This window comes from Amblyraja radiata, chromosome 10 (assembly GCF_010909765.2).
Source record: "Amblyraja radiata isolate CabotCenter1 chromosome 10, sAmbRad1.1.pri, whole genome shotgun sequence".
Lineage (NCBI taxonomy): Eukaryota > Metazoa > Chordata > Chondrichthyes > Rajiformes > Rajidae > Amblyraja > Amblyraja radiata.
The window spans coordinates 58,040,080-58,065,665 of record NC_045965.1 but is presented as its reverse complement, the minus strand read 5'-3'; the positions used below and the strand labels follow the sequence as shown (position 1 = coordinate 58,065,665).

General features: G+C 42.3%; 1 protein-coding gene across 3 annotated transcripts in view; it reads right to left on the bottom strand.

Moving 5' to 3' along the window:
• Positions 1-17,089: 17,089 nt before the first annotated feature.
• Positions 17,090-25,586, bottom strand: part of tgfbr3 (transforming growth factor beta receptor 3) — a 116,259-nt gene continuing 107,762 nt past the window's right edge. For 2 of the 3 annotated variants that reach the window (XM_033028964.1, XM_033028963.1), the window contains exon 17: positions 17,090-20,642. In XM_033028964.1, the coding sequence (XP_032884855.1) occupies positions 20,524-20,642 (119 nt within the window). In that variant the 3' untranslated portion in view covers positions 17,090-20,523. The remainder of the gene's footprint in view (positions 20,643-25,586) is intronic. The other variant, XM_033028965.1, reaches the window with a different exon arrangement.

The window sequence follows — 25,586 nt, the reverse complement described above, 5'->3', positions numbered from 1 at the left end:
TGGCCAATAAACTTATTCATTCATTCATACAGACCAGAAACAGGCCTTTTGGCCAAACTTGTCTATGCTGACCACGATGCCCCTACAGTACGTCCCATTTGCCCATGTTCAGCCCATATTATTCTAAACCTTTCCTATCCATGTACCTGTCCACATATTTTTTATATGTCGTTATAGTATCTGCCTCAACTACCTCCTCTGTCATATACTCTCTCCATATATTCACTACCCTCTTAGTGAAAAGGTTGTCCCCGGTGTTTGTATTAAATCTTGCCCGTCCCACCTTATACTCATGCCCTCTTGTGTTTGATTCCCTGGAAACAGGCCCTTATGCCCACTGAGTCTGTGCCGACCAGCGATCTCCGCACACTAACACTATCCCACACACACAAGGGACAAGTTACAATTATACCAAGTCAATCCACCTGCAAACCTGTACGTCTTTGGAGTGTGGGAGGAAACTGGAGCACCCGGTTTCCCACGCAGGTCACAGAGCGAACGTATAAACAGACAGCACCCGTGGTCAAGATCGAACCTGGGTCTCTGGCGCTGTAAGGAAGCCACCGTGCCGCCAAGGTTGTGAGGGGTGAAAGTTAATTTCCCTTTAAGAAACAAGCTGATGTGTGCAAACGCAAGTTGATGGGAAATGACTGGATTCATGGGCTGGATACGAGTCGGCTTTGTCCATGGCCAGCATTGTAACTGTTTATACAGCTGTACCCATCAACGCAAGGACACAGCTAGAGGTTGTTACAACAGCCAACTTACAAACTTCAAATACTTGTGGAATAATTAAAACAAACAGTTAAGAATCAAGAAAGTCAAGAGAGTCGAGAGTGTTTAATTGTCACATGTACAGGCAATGGAACAATGGAACTTGCTCGCTCTACAACAATAAACGACAACAAGACTTGCAACAATATGACAATAAATAATCAAACCAAAGTCCGTAGTAGATCATAGTTTGGTTTAGTTTAGTTTGGCGATACAGTGCGGAAACAGGGCCCTTTGGCCCACCGAGTCTGCATTGACCAGCAATCACACATGCACCAGTTCTATCCCACACACTAGGGACGGTTTACAGAAGCCAATTCACTTACAAACCTGAACATTGTTGGAATGTGGGAGGAAACCAGAGCACCCGGAGAAAACCCATGTGGTCACAGGGAGAACGTACAAACTCTGCTGTGCCTCTGTACAATGTGCAGTATCTGGTGGTGGCCTGATTGCAACAGCTACCATTACAGGTCATTCCTCTGAGCTTCATTGCACATTAACTGGATTTTATACTAAGAAAAATAAGGTTGGCACAAAGGTGACTTAATGTTTTTACTGATAGACTTGAACAAACAAATGCAATGTTGTTGTCACACCTCAATTATCCTGGTCCCTGAAATGGCAGAAGAACGACAGACTGTTCTATCTCACCAGCGCTAATGATCAAATTTAGTTCAATAGAAAAGTGACTAGATGAATGAATGAATGAATGAATGAATGAATAAGTTTATTGGCCAAGTATTCACATACAAGGAATTTGCCTTGGTGCTCTGCCCGCAAGTGACAACATGACATACAGTGACAGTTAGGAATGACACATAAAACATTAAACATTAATAATAAAACATTATTGATTAAACATGTGAATTAAATAACATACCGGAGCAAAAGGAGGCTACAGATTTTTGGTTATTGAGTAGAGCTACAACTCGTGGCTGTGACAGCAGTTACCATGAAATGTCTCGACCAACGGAAAAAAAATAATAGCGCTGCACTAAACCAGCATTTTATCATGCATTCAGGATGACTTAAATAGTTTTGAACCCAGTGAACTGTCTTATCTTAGCAAATGGTATAACTGAGCAGGGTGACCCTGGGATGTTCTGTATAAAGCAGCTCTCGCTGTGCAGCCAGATGATGGGTCAGTCTGGGATGAAGTGGAATAAAAGGGAACTGCAGATGCTGGTTTATACCAAATATGGACACAAAGTGCTGGAGTAACTCAGCGGGTCAGGCAGCATAGAAACATAGAAAATAGAAACATAGAAAATAGGTGCAGGAGTAGGTCATTCGGCCCTTCGAGCCTGCACCGCCATTCAATATGATCATGGCTGATCATCCAACTCAGTATCCCGTACCTGCCTTCTCTCCATACCCCCTGATCCCTTTAGCCACAAGGCCCACATCTAACTCCCTCTTAAATATAGCCAATGAACTGGCCTCAACTACATTCTGTGGCAGAGAATTCCAGAGATTCACCACTCTCTGTGTGAAAAATGTTTTTCTCATCTCGGTCCTAAAAGATTTCCCCCTTATCCTTAAACTGTGACCCCTTGTTCTGGACTTCCCCAACATTGGGAACAATCTTCCTGCATCTAGCCTGTCCAACCCCTTAAGAATTTTGTAAGTTTCTATAAGATCCCCCCTCAATCTTCTAAATTCTAGCGAGTCCAAGCCGAGTCTACCCAGTCTCTGGAGTAACATGGATAAGTGACATTTCAGATTGGGACCCTTCTTCAGGCTCTGGTGATGTTGCCTGACCCGCTGAGTTACACCAGCATTTGGTATAAACCAGCATCTGCAGTTCCTCGTTGTTACATTATGGTTTTACGCACAATGTGCAAGACTTTTGTGTATGGTTTGATTGTTCTCATGTATTGTAAGATTTGATTTGATAGAACGCAAACAAAAGCTTTTTTACTGTATCTCGGTCCATGTGACAATAATAAATCGATACCGATTCCAATCGCAGCAAAGATTGCACTTCAGAATCACCAGGAGCAAGGAGGTCCTTTTACAACCCAACAGTAACACCACAGTGATTTTTCTAACTTTGTTACCCTTGCATCCCCTCTCACTCCGTTCCTCCCCCAGCCAAGTCGTTGTACTAGTATCAAAGCCGTCTTGTTGAGTCTCATTGTTTGTAACTCGTTTGCACCTAGCCCACAGCTAACAATGGCCTGCTCCCTTTGTAATCGTTACTTGTGTGCATGTCTTTCATTCATTTGTTCCACATCTAACTACATCACCGTCTATATCTCTTATTTCCCTTTCCCCTGACTCTCAGGCTGAAGTAGGGTCTCAACCCGAAACGTCACCTATTCCTTTTCTCCAGTGATGCTGTCTGACTTGCTGTTACTCCAGCTTTTTGTGTCCATTTTCGGCCCTTTCTGACATTTTGTAGTCACGAAAGGAGTCAAATAAATGGAAGTTCCATTAAATGAAAGAATTGGTAGATTGACAGATAATTACATTTAACAGATAATTAAAAAGTATCTTCATTGGCTATCTTTAAGGTGTTGTGGAACCTGGGTGATTAGGATTGTGTTAGGTTTAACTCTAATAGTTTAAATTGCCTTTGCGCTAATAGTTTAAATTGCCTGTAAATGAGAAATGAATGCTCATATTTTGGCTGCAGTTTTTTGCCCCAAAATGGCTATGATTATGTAAAGTTTTCCACGGCTCCACGGATGTGTTTCATCTGCCACTAAACCCAGAAGCTCCTTCACACACTTCCGGTATTTTAAATAACTCATAAATCCCAGATGCCGCAGTTTAAGAACCAGGTCACTGAAGTTCGTTGCAATATCCAGCTTCCTGCATATCTTTAAAAACTCTTCCCAGCCCTTGTCCTGCTTTTTAATGAGACAGTCTTGTCCCTCAATGTGATTGCAGATCACAAGTAGAATTTCCTCACAGTGAATGGGAGTGGGAAAGTTTCTGGGAAGCACACTTGATTCCTTTATCCTGATAGAGGTACTGGAATCTTCAGTGGCCTGGGCCTCGAGGGGGGACAGAGTCTCCCTTCTACTCCCCTATTTCTTTACACTGGTGTACTCTCCAACCATAGCAACAGAGTCCAGCTAGAAAGAGTGAGATTTGGTTAGATTTAGATTCAGATTTCAAGAGAGAGTTAGATTTAGCTCTTAGGGCTAACGGAATCAAAGGATATGGGGAAAAATCAGGAACTGGGTGCTGATTTTGGATGATCAGCCACGATCATATTGAATGGCGGTACTGGCTGAAAGGGCCAAATGGCCTTTTCCCTGCACCTATTTTCTATGTTTCTATGAATGGGATTCACACAAGCACTAGGATCATTGTGGATTGTGCTAATGGTCTCCTGAAGATGGGATTTGGTTACCTGTATCATAGAAACATAGAAAATAGGTGCAGGAGGAGGCCATTCGGCCCTTCGAGTCAGCACCGCCATTCATTGTGATCATGGATGATCGTCCCCAATCAATAACCCGTGCCTGCCTTCTCCCCCTTGATTCCACTAATAGAAACATAGAAAATAGATTTCCACAGGGGATGCACTACAGAACTTGCAAGTAAGTCCCCTTGTGATTGTTGGAGCTGCCTCCCTCTTCCCTACCGGTTTCCCTTCATGGCTGTAAAAGTATGCCCTGTTACTGCGAATGCCATGGCACGTGTTCCTTTAAAGATTGATGCTCACTGTTTGACTCCGGCTTCCTTCCAGTTCTGTGCCTTCTGAGCTGGCCGATGAGACCAATGTAGAACTCATAGACTGAGTCACAAGTGGCAGGTGGGTCGTTGTTGAGGTGACACAATCTGTGCGCTAACAACCCTGGATAGGGTTGCCCTGCAAAGGGATGTTCATACGTTCTAGGAGCAGAATTATGCCATTCAGCGCATCAAGTCTACTCAATCATGGCTGATCCATCCTTCCCTGTCAACCCCAACCTCCTGCCTTTGCCCCATAACGCTGACACCATTATTAATCAAGAATCTGTCAATCTGCGCATTAAAAATATCCATTGACCTGGCCTCCACAGCCATCTGTGGCAATGAATCTCACAGATTCGCCACCCTCCGACGAAAGAAATTCCTCCTCAGCTCCTTTCTAAAGGTACAAACTTTTATTCTAATGGGCCTGTCCCACTTAGGCGATTTTTCAGCGGACTGCCGGTGACCGTCAAGTTGCCGGCAGTCGCCTGAAAAACCGGCAACTGGAACGGCGACTGTCAGAGTGGAAAACACACACACACACACACACACACACACACATGCAAGCACATCGCTTCCTTCACCAGCCCATGTGAATTTTTTAGACAGCGCTCCCCCCGCTTGCCCTGTCAAAATAATTCACATGGTGCAAAGCCAAGGTGATACAGACACACACCACGATGAACAGGAAGGTTGGCGCTGTAATTAAGACGGCTGAAGCACAGTGTACGGTAAGTCCTTTAAAAGATGGGGGGAGAGGGGGAAGAGGGGGGAAGAGGGGGTAGAAGGGGAGAGACAACTTTTAAGAAGCCAGAGACTCACGGCTGTGTAGCTCAGCAGACATTTAACATTATCGGTTATCCTTGGTTCTGAAAACTACTGCTTTCCTTGTTTTTCCCCAAAGAGCCAATGAAATTCACCGGTCAGCACCTGCTACAACCTACAAGAACCTTCGACCTACTGGCAATCCATTAGGACCTTCTGGCGACCCACCTACAGCACGAGAATTCTCGCTACTCACCATGGCGGCTTCATTCTAGTCGCCGCTAATTTCTCAACATGTTGAATAATTCGCGGCAATCATAATGAGGCCGCGACTAGTTCCCTGAATGCGGGAACTCCTCACGACCATGAAGGCGACTTCCCGGCAAACACCCTCGAACATGTGGCGACTGCATAGTCTCCTGCAGTCGCCTAAAAAGTCGCCTATGTGGGACAGGCCCATTAGGCTATGGCCACTGGTCCTAGACACCAAGTTCAACAATGTGAAGAGAAGGATTTTTATTCATGAGTTCACAACCTCACTGTCCAAGAGGAGGACATGTGAGGGATCTCCAAGATGAGGTGGTTGGGGGCATTTTCAAGAAAGGAGGCACGTGTGTTTGCAGTAAGACAGGTGCGTCTCCTTGCTGTCTGCCACAGTTCACCATGGTTCTCCTCAACCACCTCCTGCCAGCAGCCAAGAGGAACGTCCCTGAAGGCTCCCGGGATGTGTCGTGGATCCGGAACGCACACAGGAGACCCGGTGGCCGGATGAAGGACGACCCGGTGAGCCGCGTGCGGCCTGTAGGGAGAGTCGCCGAGCTACCCACAGCCACGTGCGGCGTGGGCCTGGATCGCAGCCGTGGAGAAGGGCCCGGCGGACCACAGCCTACTGCGGAGAAAGCTCGTAAACCACCGAGCTCGGTCCCGAACACTGGAGAGCCGAGGAGGAGGAAGCCTCTGGCGAAGATGGACGTGAGGAGCAAAGGCCAGTAGGAGGGGGATCGGGGTATTGCCTCCAGTGCCTTCAAGGTCAGCTGCAGGAGATGCCCTGGGGACACAGATGCGGGCAGGCAGGCGGGTAAGGAGAGGGACGTCGGTTGACCGTCTGAGCTGGTCGAGGGCGATGGAGGAGGACATGCAGCAGCCTGGGATCAGCTTGTGGATCAGGGGCTGCTCCAGTACATCCACCGCATGGATCGGTCTTTGGACTTTTTATCGCTGGCATGTGTGATCTATGCAATAAAAATTTCACTGTGCAGTGCACGCATGACAATAAAGCAACATTAAACCATTGAACCATCGAGTTCCAGAGTAGATTCGTTCCGTCTGGAGGAACAATGGATGTGTCCCGTCAAAGATGCGTCCTGACCCACTGAGTTCCTCCAACAGTTTGTTTTATACCATGCCAGATTCTCACGCTTGGCCTGCCTATTCCTCTCACTAATGAATCTCCCACCACTACTGCTCACTGGGACTTTTCCCTCCCTTTCATGCATCAAAGCCACAGGCTCTGCCAAAAACTTGGCTGCTTACCCTGTTCAACCAATATGCTGCTTGTGTTACAAGAAATGTCTTCTAGCTCAGAAAGAGCAGTGAGGCTAGAACAGATGGAATGGAGTCAAGGACACCCCATGTCACAGTGAAAGTCACCGCTAAGGAGCTCTTCAAGGTGCTCCTTAGAGTGGACACAGGTGAGTCACCTTAGGAGGGCAACGCGTAGATGCCGATCAGTCAATACAGACTCATGGATGGACGTTTGAGATTGCCCTTTGCTCCCAGTCACTAAGTTGGTGATACCACCATAAGATTGGCCAAGCTCTTGGTCAGAATTTGCATTTATTCTAATTTTCCCTTCATCGACTTCTCCCCTACCTTGGAGTCTTTAGGGCCAACTTCCTACTCTCCAGAACTTATTCCCATTTACCTTTCCCTCCAGGAAGTAGGTCAGCTACTAATGTAAATAGTCCCTGCTTGCTGTATGTATCCTTCTTCCCTTTGAGAACCAAGGTACTTTGAATGTCACCCATACCCACAAAGTGAACAAACTAGGTTTTTGAAGTCCTGTCCTAGCAATGTTGCTCCATAGACCTTCAACATATGTCAGCATCTCAATGGGCATCACATCTTCCCGCCAACGCTCCCTTCAGTTCTGCATGAAGCTTACAAACAAAATACTTTCTGACTTCATTCATGATGCATGAACACTCAGTACCCAAGAGTCAAGGGTGTTTAATTATCATATACTCTGGGAATGGCACAATTACATTCTTACTTGCTGCAGACTTACAGGCACAGGAACCCAAAAACACAACAAATAAATATGCAATAATCACATACAATAACTTAATGATCATTAATATGAGGTGTTTAAGAAAGAACTGCAGATGCTGGAAAAATCGAAGGTAGGCTAAAATGCTGGAGAAACTCAGCGGGTGAGGCAGAATCAATGGAGAGAAGGAATAGGTGACGTTTCGGGTCGAGACCCTTCTTCAGACTGAGGTGACCAGGTATAATAGTGCATAATAATGTTAAATCAAAGTACATGATGCAACCAAAAACAAACTCCAAAGTAGATTGATGCTGATGTAGGGTTGCGGTTTGGTTCGTTCCGTGTGGTTCAAGAGCATGTTTGTTGATGACTCCTCATGTTTGTTGAAGAAAGCTCCTCATTCTTCTTGATCTCTCCCCAGTTCTAGATGCGGTCACCTACTCCATCATATTCCAGGACATCCTTGTCACCACTCCTTCATAAACAAGCCCGCCTTCATTCTCTGCCCCACATGCCCTGCTCCCCCATCAGTAGTGGTCAGGAACCCAGACTTCCAGTTCCCTGTTGATTTAGAGTTAACATTTTTTACCATTGTGTACTAATATCTTCACTGCCTTTCCTCCCACTTTCTGAATGCCTTCCAGCCTTCCAAGAACTTATTTTTTCTCCAAATCTTCTTATCCGGTCCTTGGCAATGGCAGCCCCATATCTTGACACACAGTCCGACAATCCCCCCTTTGTCTCGGCAAGCCTCTCCTCCTTCACAATACATTTCAAACCTCCTTCTTTGGACAAGCTTTTAGTCATCGCGTCCAATCCCTTTCTGTAGCTTGCCAACTTTGTGCCTGATATTGCATCCATGAATCAACTTGGCACATTTGATTAAGTTGAAGATACAATATAAATTCAAGCTGTGGTGATGCTGTCTTCACTAGGACTGAGCAATGTTTATCCCAACCAATGCCATTGTGCATAGAAACATTGATTGCCAGCACCAATTCCGGTGGGTTAATTCTTTCTACACCATCTCAGGTGCACAGTTCTGTGTGAAGTGCCCAATCCCAAACCTTTTGATCATGATGCAAGTGTGGACAGATATCCTGTCCTCATTATCTCTATGGCTGATGTGTTTTAAGCAGCACATGTGGAAATGGTTTTAACATCTGCTTCTCAGTCAAAAGGCCATGAAGGATCTTGTTAATAGAAAATGACTTCAGTGCCAGTTGTGGTTTTATGCGGAAAGACACAAAGTGCTGGAATTATCTCAGCGGATCAGGCAGTATCTCTGGAGTAACACGAATAGGTGACATTTTGGCTTGGGACTCTTCTTCAGACACCAGCGATGTCGCCTGACCTGCTGAGTTACTCCAACATTTTGTTTCTTTTTGTGGTATAAATCTGCAGTTCCTTGTTATTGCATTATGGGGTTTGTCGTAGTGTGTGTATCAGGCTTTTAAATAAGACCATGGATATGCAGGGAATGGAGGAATATGGATTACGTGCAGGGAGTGGAGATTAACTTGGCATCAAGCTCGGCACATGCATTGTGGGTGAAGGGCCTATTCCCATCTTGTGCCGTTCCATGTTCTATGTTCAATGTTTATTGAGATTCAGCAAAAACCTTGTTTGCGTGCTATCCCATCAAATTATTCTATACATGAGAACAATCACGCCATACACAAGCTGAACAAGCAGTGTAAAGAGTTGAATACCAGAGTGATGAACATAGTGTTATAGCAAGGGTTCCCAACCTGGGGTAATTTTGCCCTCAGGGGGTAAATTTCATCTACCCAGGGGGTAGGTTTGTTGATTCTCGATTTGTACATATTTTTTCTCAATGACTGACTTTGTTTGGTCCTGGTAAATCGGTATCTGTTCATCATTAGTTGTTAATAAATAAGTGAAATAACATTGTTATGTCACTGTGCTATTAAAGGTGCCAGGGGCGAATGGGACCAAAAAGGTTGGGAACCCCTGTGTTATAGCGCTACAGTCACAGAGAAAGCGCAGGTAAAAGAAAGTGCAAGAGCTGCAAGCAGGTAGATTGGGAGATTGGAAATATACCTTCACAGATGGCAGGACCATTCAGTAGTCTGATCACAGTGGGGAAGAAGCTGTTCCTGAATCTGATGTTACGTACTTTCATGATTTTGTATCCTTTGCCCCATGGGAGAGTGGAGAAGAATGACTGACTGACTGGTCCATGATTATGTTGAAAGCTTTCCTGAGGCAGCGTGAAGTCCAGATGAAGTCAGTGGGTGGAGGTTGGCTTTTGTGACGGACTGGGCTACATCCACAACTTTCTGCAAAATGTGGGCTTATGTGAGCACTGGGCTTTGGTGTGGAGGGTGAGTTGTGATCAGGTAAGGTTTTGTTTTCTCTTTCTCAGCAGAAAGGACTAGGGATAAAGGCTATGGAAGCTAGGATGGTGATATGCTACTCCTACTGGATAGAGGAGATCGGGAACATCGGGAACATTTCTAATGTCCTAGGTTACTAAAGTTGTAGGAAGTGCATCCAGCTGCAGCTCCTGTCAGATTACATGGAGCAGTTGAAGTTGACCACAAAGTGCTGGAAGTGGCTCAGGCAGCATCTGGGGAAAGAACGGACAGGCGTTGTATCACGTCGGAACCCTTCTTCAGACATTGGCATGGCTATGGGACATTCAGTTTGGGAACAATGTGAGAGACAGGACTGTTAGCGAGTTGGTCACACTGTAGGTACAGATAGGAGATGGGTGACCACCAGTCGGAACAAGTGTGCAGGAGCCTCCTGTAGTCATTCCCCTTTCAAATAGTTACACTGCGATGGATACTCTTGATGGAGTTGGCCTCTCAGATGAAAGCAGTTTCACCAACCAAGTTTGTGCACAATAGTTGGCTATGATGCACAACAGAGGAAGGGAAAGATTCATTGAGAAGTAGTGGTGGGAGATTCAAGCTTTTCACTATACCTCGGTACACGTGACATTAAACTAAACTGAACTGAACTGAGGGGAACAAACGGGTATTTCTGTGGCCAAGAGTAAGACCCCTCCAAACTGCTGGAGGAACAAAGCGGGTCTAGTTTTTAGTTTAGTTTGGAGACACAGTGTGGAAACAGGCCCTTTAGCCCACTAGTCCCGGCCGACCAGCGATGCCCATACATCGCACATTAATACTAAAAATACACACTAGGGAGAATTTATAATCTTTGCCAATGCCAATTAACCTACAAACCTGAACGTCTTTGGAATGTGAGAGGATACCGTAGCACTGGGAAAAACCCATGTGGTCACGGGAAGAACGTACAAACTCCGTACAGATAGCACACGTAGTCATATCGAACCCAGTGTCTCTGGCGCTGTAAGACATCAGCTCAACTACCGTGCCACCCTGCTGCACCGATGTTGCTGGGATAGGGTTGTGGTTAGTGTTTTGCGGCCATCGTGCCATTTCGTGAAACATCCAGGAAGGGAAATGGGCTGATGACATTTCAGGTTGGGCTTCTCCTTCAGACTGATTGGAGTAGAGGGACGTTAGCTGGTAGAAAGAGGGTTAAGGATGAGGCGGGGTGAGAGCTGGCAAATGACAGGTCAATCCCGGGAATGAATGGGGCGTTTGGGTGATGAATCAGATGGGGGAGAGAAGGGAAGTGATCGTAACCAAGGCTGTAGGTAGGTGGAGAAGCAGTGTCTGTAATAAGCTTCAAAAAAATCATTTAATACTAGCTTATATAAAGGGTATAGTCATTCTATGATGGAAAATCAGCAAAGTAAGTTTGTCCCTTTACCTAAATTTTATTCCCTCGATGTCTCCGTCCCACCCACTCCATCTTACTGGTTGAAAAAACAATGATAAGTAATATCCAATGTATGAAGCTTGGGAAATTTGTTCCCTCATTCCCAAAAGAACTCAAATAAAAGCAGTGGGAACTGTGGAAAGGCAGGAGCAGCAACACTCCTGCCTTTCCTAAGTTGGGTGTGTGCCAAGTTTCACATCAGCCCTTCAGTATTAAATGTTCTTACTGTACGCTTATCCCACAAGCCCTGCCTCTGATTTCTGTCGTTACTTCATTCCCTGTGCTGTGATCCGTCTGTGTTGGAAGGGGGTGGGGCGGTGAGCACAAATAATCAATGTTACAGCCAACACCATTCATCTCAGGTAATCTGCACTGCCCAGATGGTTTGTTTATCAGGTGACTCCAGCGGGAAAAGGAACAATGGTGGCCTGTGAGAAATAAAAAGATTACTCCATAACCTGTCGTTGTTTTTGGTTCTGTCTCTGAAGGCTTGAGAACAGACCTTCTGAGGCCTCACTGTAGCTGTGACCCAGCAATATTGGTCTATCTCTCCTCCCAGCAGAAATTACATAATTGGGAGATCATCATAAAAATATTGAACTATATGTAACTATTCATCTGAGATTTATATTGAGGGGCATCCATTAGAGAGACTATGAGCAGCAAACATCTATGTCTGATGTGCTTTGTACTGAGCAGAGTTTATAGAGTCATATAGCATGGAAACAAGTCATTCAGCCCAATTTGCCGACCAACATGCCCCATCTACACTAGTCCCACCTGCCTGCTTTTGGCCCATATCCCTCTAAACCTATCCTATCCATGTATTTGTCTAAATGTTCCTTTAACGTTGCAATAGTCCCTGCCTCAACTACCTCCTCCAGGAGCTCATTCCATGCACCCTTAAGGTTCCTTTTCCTCTCACCTTAAACCGATGTCCTCTGGTTCTCGATTCCCCGACTCTGGGCAAAAGACTCTGTGCATTTATCCAATCTATTCCTGTCATGATTTTGTACATCTCTATAGATCACCCCCTCATCCTCCTGTGCTCCAAGGAATAAAGTCCTAGCCTGCCCAAACTCACCCTGTAGCTTAGGGCCCCCCCCGAGTCCGGGCAACATCCTTGTAAAGAAAGCAGATACAAGGAACTGCAGATGCTGGTTTACAAAAAAAGACACAGAGTGTTGGAGTAACTCAGGGAGTCAGGCAGCATCTTAGGCAGCAACATGAACCGTCATCTATTCTTAGTCTCCAGAGATGCTGCCTGACTCGCTGAGATATTCTAGCACTTTGTGTCTTCATTTGTTCTGCGTTGTATTGAATGGTTGCTTGGAAGTGGTAATGGTCTGAAACTGTTTTTGATGGGAATGCTCTGTATTACTTAAGCTAGAGGCAGGGTACCTTTGATATTGTCGAGGATTTTCCATTCTGGTGGACTGAGAAACTCCATGAGACAAGCGGTGATGTTAAATTGAAGCAATGGTCTGTTCCCAGCGGTTACTAGATCTGGGGGTGCATGTTCTTCCTCATCCTGGGCTCAAGATACAATACTTCATACTTAGGAGATGTGCAGGAGCACCAAGGCCGATGTTAGAGCATCCTTCAAGAGGATGAATCCACAGAAAGCATCCAGTCTGGACAATATACCTGGCATGTGGTGAGGACCTGAATGGACAACTGGTAGGAGTATTCAAAGACACCTTCACTCCCCTCACTTCAGCAGTCTGATGTTCCCACCTTCTTCAAAAAGGCATCTATTGTACCAGTGCACAAGAAGAGCATGGAAGGGAAGGAGAGAAGGGAGGGAGAGGGCTGGCAGCAGGAGCAGATGCCGGGGTCCGGGCGGACGGGTGTGAGCTGAGGCCGAGGTTTGTAATGAGGAGGAGGGAGATGGGTTGAGGAGTGGGGTGGCAGAGGGAGATGCGGAGGGGGGGGGGGGGGTGGAGGAAGGAGATGCCCCCTTGCTATCTACCCTCACTCCCTCCCTCCCCCTCCCTCTCTACCCTCCCCCCCCATACCCCCTCCTGCTACCTCCCTCCCAACCCCCCCCCTCCCTCTCTACCCCCTGTGTTGGGGGAATGGCTTGCATTGGGGGAAGGGGTGAGTGGTGGAATCTTGCATTGGAGGAGCAGACCTAACGGGTCTGCACTTGGGCTAGTTTACAATGTATATTAATGATTTAGACAAGGGGAATGTAACATCTCCAAGTTTGCAGAATACACAAAGCTGGGTGGCAGTGCGAGCTGCGAGGAGGATGCTATGAGGCTGCAGGGTGACTTGTATAGGTTGGGTGAGTGGGCGGATGCATGGCAGATGCAGTATAATGTGGATAAATGTGAGCTTATCCACTTTGGGGGCAAGAACAGGAAGGCAGATTATTATCTGAATGGTGTCAGACTGGGCTTGTATTCATTGGAATTTAGATGGATGAGAGGGGATCTTATAAAAACATAAAATTCTTAAAGGATTGGACAAGCTAGACGCAGGAAAAATGGTTCCGGTGTTGGGGGAGTCCAGAACCAGGTGTCACAGTTTAATAATAAAGGGTAGGCCATTTAGGACTGAGATGAGGAAAAACGTTTTCATCCAGAGAGTTCTGAAACTGCCAGAAGGCCAAATCACTGGATGTTTTCACGGGAGAGCTAGATTTAGCTCTTAGGGCTAAAGGAATCAAGGGGTACAGGGAAAAAGCCAGAACAGTGTACTGATTTCAGATGATCAGCCATGATCGTATTGAATGGCAGTGCTGGCTCGAAGGGCTTACTTCAGGACCAATGTTTCTATGTTTTACCATGTTCTAATATGACCAGGTCTGGAAGGGTGAGGCACAACAGATCTTCTGCAATACCATAGAGCATCATCACCAAACTGGGTGTGGGCGACAAATGCCAGACAGATGCAGTTTCATTGTTCAGCATCTGGATAAAGGATATGATTTAAAGAGCCCCACATGGGCTGATGAATATCAAAAAGCTTTCTTAGATGATTCATTTAATTCACCATGAGGCATTGTTTTAAGAACAGCTACAGAAATCATTACTAGTCTATTGAAAAAGCCGAATATCAGGATGGCTCACAGTGCAGTGAATATTTCTGGATCCCGTTCATCCTTGACCTGCCATATTGGTCAAAAATATCCTTGTATCAGTCTGAAGAAGGGTCTCGACCCGAAACGTCACCCATTCCTTCTCTCCAGAGATGCTGCCTGTCCCGCTGAGTTACTCCCAGCATTTTGTGTCTGTCCTGGTTGCATTAATCTTGATACATATTGTTTCACATCAATCTGACCTCTGGTTTGTAAAGTTTCTCTTACTCTGCAATGAAATGTCTAAAGCAGTGATTCTCATGACAGCAGGAGATTAAAGAATTTGCAGATTTTCAGCTCCTGTGGTTTAGTTGTTGCAACTCTCATAGGTATCATTTTTCCAAAAGACAAAGACAGACATTTAGAGTTTATTTTCATTAAATTGAACATCAATTCCTTCCAATAATACATTATACTGTTAATTAATGAACTTCCTTTCTGATTTTTAATTACAGGATACTGACTTTTAAAAAAAAAAACCATACCTTAGGCAGCATTGTTGAACTTTTAAATGACTTTTAACTGACATTAAATACTTAGGGTAATACCAAGCCTTTAATCACTAACATCAGAGTGCTCTTGTTCATCAGCCATAGGATATAAATTAGGGATTCGGAGCAGAATGCTGCAAAACTAATGAGAAACTGTTTTCCATTTCAGCACTAGTTAATCCTAAACCTCATCACATTCCTGTCATGACTTGGAGCAAGGTTCCAATCATCACATCTACATCAGATACTGAAAATCCATTAGTGCAAGCAAGTTGTTTCTCATTTGGTCAGACAGTCATCTAAGTATCAGTGAAGCATGGCAAGACAACATGCTTTAATCGGATTTGCAGAGAAATTCTCTGGATCCAAATGAAACCAGTTGGAGCAAGCAAAATGAAAAAGGTTATAAACAACAACCTCGTGAGTTTTATGGTCAATCATGCAATGTAAAAAAAAATTCTGGAAAATAAATAAGTCCTCTCTTTGCAGTAAGCACAAGATCTTTTCGTAAAGGAAATATGCAAATAACTGACCTCTCATGGGCAATATTTCTGAACAGTTGGACTTCTGTTCCGATTTATTTCACAGTTTCTGTTCTTAATGAACAATGGGCAATGGTGTTTCAAGTTCAATTTCCCACAAACTATCTTCACATTACCAATATCTCAAGATCTGCAAACAGTGTACTCTGCAAAAAGAAAAACTTTCTTCTAGTTTAACTTGTGAACAATCCAAATTTAATCTGATTCACAACATCACAGTTGCAGTGCCTCATTGCAAATGCATTTGGTATATTTTAAGGCCAAGTGCCGTGGTTTGCCTAATTTGTTTTGGAGTCTGCTTTAACTTTTTTTTCGTTGTACACCTTTGCACTTTATATGTTTGTCGTTCATTTCTGGAATTTTTTTTATGGCTCCATATTAACAAAGACACCATACATAACATTTCTAAAATGCTGCACTAATTTATTCCCCATTCTCTTTCTCTGGGTAGTTTACAATGTGTTGCATTCCACACTGAGGGGGCAGGAAGTAAACTCGCTTCCAGCCCTCTGCCAGGACTCTGACCATCTGCTGGAAGGTGCTTCACAGAGGCTCACAGGGAGTCTCCCTTTTCGTGTTTTTCTTCCTCCCTGTGGAGCAGTTCCTACACGATACTCAACACTTTTTTTTTTTAACTACAGGATTGCCAAGATTAGTAATTTACCATTTAAGGAACCACGGATATAAACTTGCTCCTGACTGCACTGAAACTTCCTGCTGTGGCAGGTTATATGGCCTCTAAATACCGCATAATGAAAATGAATTACAGCTGTTCCTATTTCTCACATTCTGTTTTGCATGATTTAAGAAATTTAATATTCAAGCCAAAGGTTATGTCAAGAAATTCTCCTTAATAAGTATCATCAGTGGGGTAAGGATAAGGGAGGCAACAGTCTCGGATTCTTCAGGGAATAGTTGGATGCTGTTACAGTGAGGAGAACTGACTGCTTTAATGAGACACAAAAAGCTGGAGTAATCCAGCGGCTCAGGCAACATCCCCGGAGAACATGGGTAGGTGACGTTGGGTTGGGACTCTTCTTCATTCTGAACGTCACCTATCCATGCTCTCCAGGTATGCTGCCTGAGCCATTGAGTTACTCCAGCTTTTTGTGTCTTTCCTTGGTAAATCAACATTTACAATTCCTTGTTTCTACTCTATGCTTTAATTAGACTTTCCCCATCTGTGTTGGTCCTACAACTAGTTCTGCGGGGACATCCCAGTGTGTGATTTGATTCAGATTCAGATTCAGATTCAATTTTAATTGTCATTGTCAGTGTACAGTACAGAGACAACGAAATGCATTTAGCATCTCCCTGGAAGAGCGACATAGCAAATGATTTAAATAAATAATAATAAGTGATAATAAGTGTCCGGGGGGTGGGGGGGTGATTGGCAGTCACCGAGGTACGTTGTTGAGTAGAGTGACAGCCGCCGGGAAGAAGCTGTTCCTGGACCTGCTGGTTCGGCAACGGAGAGACCTGTAGCGCCTCCCGGATGGTAGGAGGGTAAACAGTCCATGGTTGGGGTGAGAGCAGTCCTTGGCGATGCTGAGCGCCCTCCGCAGATAAATTGAGTGAAATTGCAACCATTGTGTCATAAGTAAACATAATTTACTCTCTAGAAAATCTAATTTTTACCTTGCTGGAATCTAGCACTTCTTTATTTAATAAAGACAATTTCCAGATTCAGTTAATTGATATACACCTTTATTTGACATAATTATATAGTATGACAAAAGATCAACATTTTTTTTTAAACTTTCACAATAAATCCCTTTTTAACAGCATATGCAAAATAGATAGGAACAGAACACAGCCCTATTAAGTAGGCACAGATACCACCTGCTAATACTTACAAAAGTCATATAGTACAACCAGCAGGAGAGGCTTTGTTCCTTTAGTAAAACAGTGAGGTAGATATATTTTAAAGGCAAAGAAAAAAATGAAGTGTTAAGAAAAGAAAATTTACAATCTTCGATGAATTGTTTCTCCAACAGTAATATTATACAAACTTCCAAAGTATGCAAAAGGTACATACCATCTGAAATTTCTAGGTGTACAGCTGCCAGGGTCCACGTTAAATCATTAGAGTGAACCTACTATAATGTTTAAAGCAATCTGATTGCTCCCGATTGTTTTAGTAAACCCCTCCCAAACACCAGAATCAATAGTATCCTTGAGTCAAAGTGAAAAAGAAAAGGCCAAAAAGAAGTAGGATATTACATTCATTGATCTCTTTTTATGCATCATTACGTTAGGCCCAAATGTATTTTTCTATCTGTATTCAATTGCAATACACAAAAGATTTCACATACAACTTAAAAGCAGATTAACATGCAGTTTGAAGCAAAGTGGAAGGCATAAAGTCATTTATTTTCAGGCAGTGAGCCAAACTCCTAAATCTTTTCAACTTATATTGTGAAACGTAAGAGAAACATTCCTGTAGGGTATTTTCCCCAATCACTTTGGAAACAAAAAATGAGAAAGCGAAATAGTATTGCAATGACAGCACTGAAAGATGCTAACTTTAATCACCACCTAACAACAAGCCTTCCGAAAACCTGTAATTTTACAAAATAGTCAGTAGGCTCTGCTAGAGGCAACTCTATTTTGTATAGCAAAATAGTAATGGATGATGTTGTTCTATACTTTACATCAGTGGTTCCCAACCCTTTTCAGCTAAAGTCCCATGTTCATAATCTAAAATGACCTTCCTTCTTCACGGACACACACACACACACCAAATGTCTCATACGGCACCCTTTAAGAAGTTAGGCTATTCCAGGCACAGTTCACAATCCCAGGGCTAGGGCAGTTGGCATGCAGAGTATATTTTAACTTCTTTTTTTGGGAACTTTCCAACTACTAAGCTGGGTATTATTACAACCTCACAGAACCCCGAGGGTCGTGCACCCATGGTTTGGAACCACAGCTTTACATCCTTTCTTTGATCAGCTGATGTGGTTTAAATGCAACATTTTCAAACAAAAAAAGTAAATTGAGACATTTGATCAGCTGGTTTGTTGAAAGAAGAAAATTAAAGTGCTAAATTGCTCATTAGATCCATTCATAACCACTTCTCAGAAATGTTCTGAATAAGGGCATAAAAAGTATTTGAAAAATCATAAAAATAACTGCAGAAGCTGTGAATCTGAAATACGAACAGAAAAAGCTGGGAATACTCAGCAGGTCAGGCAGCAACTGTGGAAAGAGAAACAAAGTCAATGTTCTTCAATCTGAAACATTTGCTCTGTTTCTCTTTTTACAGAAGATGCCAGAGTATTTCCAGCATTTTTGATTTTGAATATGAATAATAACTAACTGTTTAATACCAACAACTGCCTTAATGATTTAGATTGGTCACCTTATCATTTGTTTGTTGTCACTGTATTATGACAGGGACAAGTTACTGAATGCACATTTAATTTCATTAATTGTACAATTATCTTTAAAAAAAATATTAATTTTGCAGCCATATGTACGTCAAACTGAATTACCAGCTTTAGAAAAGTGTACAGATTTTATACAATATCTTCAGCTGGCAATAATCGTCTCAATCTTAGAATCTTAATAAAATGTAAAAGTGATTCCAATTACTTTAATTAGTATTGATTCTGATTAAACAAATGAACTTCTATTGCCCAAACAGATATTCTGAAAGAAATTAATAAAAAGCAAAATAGCAGAAATCTATTATAAAATCCAACAATTGCTCATTAGATCCATATACAATAATTCACAGTTAGCAAAATTAATACATATTTGTATAATTGAATTTCATTTTTATAATTTTAACAACAAAGGGTAAATTCAGTAATCTTGCAATTATACCAGGAAAGTTAGTTTCAAGGGGAGTGCGAGGCAGATAATAGATAACACAAATGTCATTCAAAGAAAGAAGTGTGATATCTTTAATCCAGTCAACCCAATGCAGTTGTGTCTGGACTGCCTCCTCGACCAGGGACCGTCACTAAATGCCGGCATTACCTACAACATCCATACCCTCGTGCAGTTTGCTTCACCTGAACTTGCTTGAGCCCAGCTCCCCATTGTCAGCATTCGACGACCAAATCTACCCTTAGAACACTTACACGGAAATCCAGAATACAATAAAAAATATAGCCTATATGTTACTAAAATACTCTGTACTCTGCTCTGGAGAGTTCTATAAATGTTTATATACAAGGAATACATTATTAATTCATGACAAAATACATTCAACTGTACAGTTTGCAATAGTCAGTACCGTGAGGAACACAGTCTGCCGAGTTGCAGAAAATATAACATTCATGGTGTGGGACGACTTGTATCATCTCACTGATGAACAAATGCTTTAAAAATATAAAAAAGTAAAAAAAGAGGAATTCAGAGTGTGCTTTATAGCCCCATGTGTGTCTAAAAGCAACATCAGCTGCTTTCAAGACACTTGGACAACTAACCAATTAAAATCTTCAAAAACCACCTGTCCAGATAATTTGAGAAAAACAGCAGAAACCTCTGCTTTGGTCTATATTTTCAATTTTAGATCACTTAGCTTAAAACACTGATTTCTTAACTAAGATGTAAATGTTCTTTAAAAAAAATGATAACATTGATAACAGCTTATGTGGAGAAAGATGGCTTAGAGCTGTTTTTTGGTACAGGTATTTTACGATATTTTACAACCGGTCTAACTGATACAAATTTGATGTACATGTGACTTGGAAAGACTGAACGTTTAGTTGTTATCTTTGGTTAATCAGAACATGGTGTTTTCTTTCGGCGTTCAGAAAGTTGCTGGTGTTCACAATTAAGTCAATATAATAATTAAAAGGCCGCATTCTAGACATTAAGCAGCATTGAAAAATATCTGGTACAAATTTCACATAAGGAACATATAAATTGTTAGCAAGTTCCTATTCAGGGTAATTAGTAGTTTCATCACATATAGCATTATGCGCTTGAGAGAAGTCAGTTTGCCTAAAGTATACAGCAACTTAAGATGATATTTTTTGTCTTGAAAGTATATGTCAGCTTTCAAGAGGCAACTGAAGATCTTCCTTTTATCCTCGGGATACTAACCAACACTTAGCCACTTTGAATTTGCCTTTACACTTCATTTCCTTGTAGCTATTTCCCTCAGGGTTAGGGCGTGCTGCTGCTCGAACAGGGAGTGCTCTGTGTGCTTCCAATGCTATGAGCGGCGCTGCTGTTTTCTGACGCCGGAGGAGATGTGGGGACCTGCTGCCTTCCACCTGTTTCACCTGCGGAGGTAAAACAATTGTCAATTAGTTGGCCAATGCACCAAACAAATGCACACATCCCACAGGCAAATTTAGTCTCAACATGCGGTAATAATAAATAACAAACAGAAATAACATCTCAGTTCTTTTGCTATGCATAAAGTAATTCATCAGTGGTTTGTATGAGAGATTATAATTCACCTAGAGAGGAAAACAGTTATCCATTAGTCGGCCAATTCCCCCAAAAGATGCAATGATTCAAGTCAAGTCAAGAGTGTTTATTGTCATGTGTCCCAGATACGACAATGAAATTCTTGCTTGCTGCAGCACAACAGAATATTAAGGCATAACGACACGCAAATTGAATCTTAATTTGTGATAAGATTAATTAAAAGGGCGGCACCTGTGGCGCAGCGGTAGAGTTGCTGCCTTGCAGCGCCAGAGGCCTGGATTTGATCCTGACTATGGGTGCCCTCTGCACAAACTTTGCACATTCTCCCTGTGACCTTGTGGGTTTTCTCCAGGTGCTCCAGTTTCCTCCTACACTCCAAAGATGTTTGAGTTTCTTGATCAATTTGCTTTGGTTAAAAAAAAACCCTGTAAATTGTCCCTCGTGTGCTGGATAGTGCCAGTGTACGGGGTAATCGCTGGTTGGAATGGTCTCGGTGGGTCGAGGGGCCCGTATCCGCGCTGTATCGCTAAAGTATAAAGTAAAGTCTAAAACTTCATGTGCTATGTACATTAAAGTGCCTTGTGGGCGAGGCTGAAGAATTTAAGGCCTTATGTTCTTATCAGATGAATCCTGCAATCCTCTGTGTGTAATTCCTTCATTTGTAGGTATATATTAAAACTTTCCAGCTTGAAAATAGTTTTCACAACCCATGAAGTTCCTGTTTTCCACTCCACTGCTGGAGATGTTTAAAAAAAAAAAATCACAATCCCTTTTCAAGGCCTCTCAGCTCTGAGGTTCACTGCCAAGTTAAAAAAAAAACAAATATGTCACAGATTCATGCAAAAATCAGAACCGGCCCCGATCCCCCACTGTTATCCCAGATTGGTAGCTTAATATCACATTCAACCATTTCCCAAACAATTTCACGATAGGGACTTATTTTTTGAGGATGTAAGGGGCTTTTCTATATTAATTGCACTTGTTGAACTTAAAGTTAGTGCACCATTCTAAGAAGGGATAAAGTCACGACTAGCACTGAACCAAATCCAAAATCACCCGTAAACTGCAAAAATGTGTGCTTAAGAACCATTCCATGAAAAATCAGATCAGCTTTTGAAAGCGTTCACTTTAGCAGATTGAACATGGTGGGGTGCACACAATATGATATTCTGCAGATGTAATTTGCAACTTTTAAACTGAAACAAAGCTAGCTCACAGCAGTTAGCTGCGTTAAAAATAAAATCAGTATTAGAACTCCCTGCCAAGTAAATCTGACTGATATTTTTCCATCTGCTCTAATCCACTCTGAGTTTGCTTTGTCAGATAATTTGTAATCAGGGTATTTAAAAAAAAGGTGGTCTACAATCATGGAAAGATTTATTTTTCTTCTTCGATAAATAACTCATTCTAACAATCGTAACAAATGAAAGGCACTTTGGTGGGTCCAAAAACCTTAAGCCAGACGCAGGCAATAGATGTAATTACCATCTAATAGTATGATTAATACACTGAATCAGATGCAATTCACAAACATGGTTCCATATAATGCCTGGAAATTGAACTGCAAACCCAAATATTTAGAGGGAGGATGTTTCCATGTTTAAGATGAACACATTTGGAACTGGTCAGAATTTATAACCTGCACTGAGAGATGTAGGAAAAACATGACTTAAGTGGAACATTTGAACTCAATGAGTTATACTGGATGACAATGAAGTCAGTTTCCACCTCCAGGGCTGAATAATAGTATTTCAGACAGCTGTTGTATCTTTTGCTGAATTTCAATTGATGTTTTCAAGGCAATAGGCTATGTTCAGTACAACTGCATCACAGTAGCATATTTTGCGATTTGCTGCCTCCGGTACCTTTGAGCTTTGTAAGTAAAAGGAAGTGATAACCATCTATTGTCATTCTCCCTTAGAGGGAAATAAATATCTTTCTTCCAGTGCAGGTTTATACAAGCCTGACTGGTTCCTATAACTTAAGGAATATTTCCCAGCTACAATTGTACAGCTGTTTTGTAAAATTAGTGTCAAGAGAGATGCTACAGGTCGTAATTTTGAATAAGCAACTTCATTTTGTTGTACACTTTAAGCAAAACCTGGGTTTATTCCCTCAGGCTTGCAACAGCATGTTCGGCAATGTGACCTGCCAAATGCTTCATCATGCCCCAACGTACAAATTAACGATGAGTCCACTTTTTCTAATCTGTCACCCTTGATAAATATGGAGTTGTGCTTGTGACGTAGTCAAAGTTTTGAATTAATCAATTGGTCTTAATGTTATGCACAATCCTCACTCATTTATTTTTTGTGAGCAATCCAGTTTTACAACTGCATCACAATACAATGACAAGAAGTACCTTCTTTGTCGATCAGCAAATATGCAATGTTTTTTTCTCTCCAGAAAACCAATAAATTAATGAATACTGAAAGAATTAGCCTAGATAAATCCACGACCCGCAGAAGAAGGAGTAAATCAAAAAGATTTATCACAGCAATGTAAGCATTCTTGCTACACAGCTTCACAGTAACGAGGTGATGGAAAACAAAATCTAAATATTTAGTCATCTCTGCAAAATCTATCTAAAGGGAATGGGTTAATTATGTGTAACACATCAAACAAATGAATGAAATACGGAGGATATACAGCATTACTTTTCCTCATCTTTTAAAACTCTTTCCGTGATAACTGATTGAATTGCTTGAAATTACTCCATGATAAAACACCCTTTGGCCCACCAATGCACTATTCACATTAGTTCTATGTTATCCCACTTTCCCATCCACACCTAATGCAATAAGGGTAATTTACACCGGCCAATTAACCTACAAACCCGCACATCCTCAGGATGTGGGAGGAAATCGGAGCACCTGGAGGAAACTCACACGGTCACAGGGAGAATGTGAAAAAACTCCACATAAACAGCACTCAAAGTTGGATCGAATCCAGATCTCTGATGCTGCGATGCAGCAGCTCCACCAGCCGCCCCACTGTGCCACCCGAACTACTATTGCGAATTTTGCTCTCCCAACAAAAATCTGTGTAATTGGAAATAAAACCTGTCCGAACTTTGCTTTGTTGTTTTGGCAGTGTTATTAAATTTATAATGAGCATCTGCTGTCTCAGTATCCAGCAGAAATAGTGTACCCAGATTAACTTTAATTAACTTCACCTTTTGCAAATGGAAATCCTTTTTAAAATATAATTCTTTCAAAGTTAGGAAAATAATGCTAAAGAAAAAACACTGTCAACTTCAACAAAATTGTTAGTGTATTGAAGAACTGTTGAAGTGCCGAGGATTGATTAAATTGTTCAAATCCAATAGGATTGGGCTTCATGTCTTCATATAATTTTATTGAAGAGATATGCAAGGATATACAGTGCCCTCCATAATGTTTGGGGCAAAGAACCATCATTTATTTATTTGCCTCTGTACTCCAGAATTTGAGATTTGTAATAGGAAAAAAATCACATGTGATTAAAGTGCACATTGTCAGCTTTTAATAAAGGCCGTTTTTATACATTTTGGTTTCACCATGTAGAAATTACAGCAGTATTTATACATAGTCCCCCCCCCCCCCCCCCCATAAATCTGTTTGAGACATCAGCCAAACCTTAAGCTTACCAAAATCAACTGTTTGGAACATAATTAAGAAAAAAGAGAGCACTGGTGAGCTTACTAATCACAAAGGGACTGGTAGGCCAAGGAATACCTCCACAGCTGATGACAGAAGAATTCTCTCTATAATAAAGAAAAAAACCCAAACACCTGTCCGACAGATCAGAAATACTCTTCAGGAGTCAGGTGTGGATTTGTCAATGGCCACTGGCCGCAGAAGACTTCATGAACAGAAATACAGAGGCTACACTGCAAGATGCAAACCACTGGTTAGCTGCAAAAATAGGATGGCCAGGTTACAGTTTGCCAAGAAGTACTTAAAAGAGCAACAACACTTCTGGAAAAAGGTCTTGTGGACAAATGAGACGAAGATTAACTTGTATCAGAGTGATGGCAAGAGCAAAGTATGGAGGAGATAAGGAACTGCCCAAGATCCAAAGCATACCACCTCATCTGTGAGACACAGTGGTGAGGGTGTTATGGCCTGGGCATGTATGGCTGCTGAAGGTACTGGCTCACTTATCTTAATTGATGATACAACTGCTGATGGTAGTAGCATAATGAATTCTGAAGTGTATAGACACATCCTATCTGCTCAAATTCAAACAAATGCCTCAAAACCCATTGGCTGGCAGTTCATTCTACAGCAAGACAATGATCCCAAACATACTGCTAAAGCAACAAAAAAGTTTTTTTTAGCTAAAAGATGGTCAATTCTTGAGTGGCCAAGTCAATCACCCAAACTGAACCCAATTGAGCATGCCATTTATATGCTGAAGAGAAAACTGAAGGGGACTAGCCCCCAACATGAGCATAAGCTAAAGATGGCTGCAATACAGGCCTGGTGCAGCACCACCAGAGAAGACACCCAATAACTGGTGATGTCCATGAATCGCAGACTTCAAGCAGTCATTGCATGCAAAGGATATGCAACAAAATACTAAACATGACTACTTTCATTTACATGACACTGCTGTGTCCCAAACATTACGGTGCCCTGAAATGGGGGGGCTATGTATAATCACTGCTGTAATTTCTACATGGTGAAACCAAAATGTATAAAAATGGCCATTATTACTATCTGACAATGTGCACTTTAACCACATGTGATTTTTTTTCTATTACAAATCTCAAATTGTGGAGTACAGAGGCAAATAAATAAATGATTAGT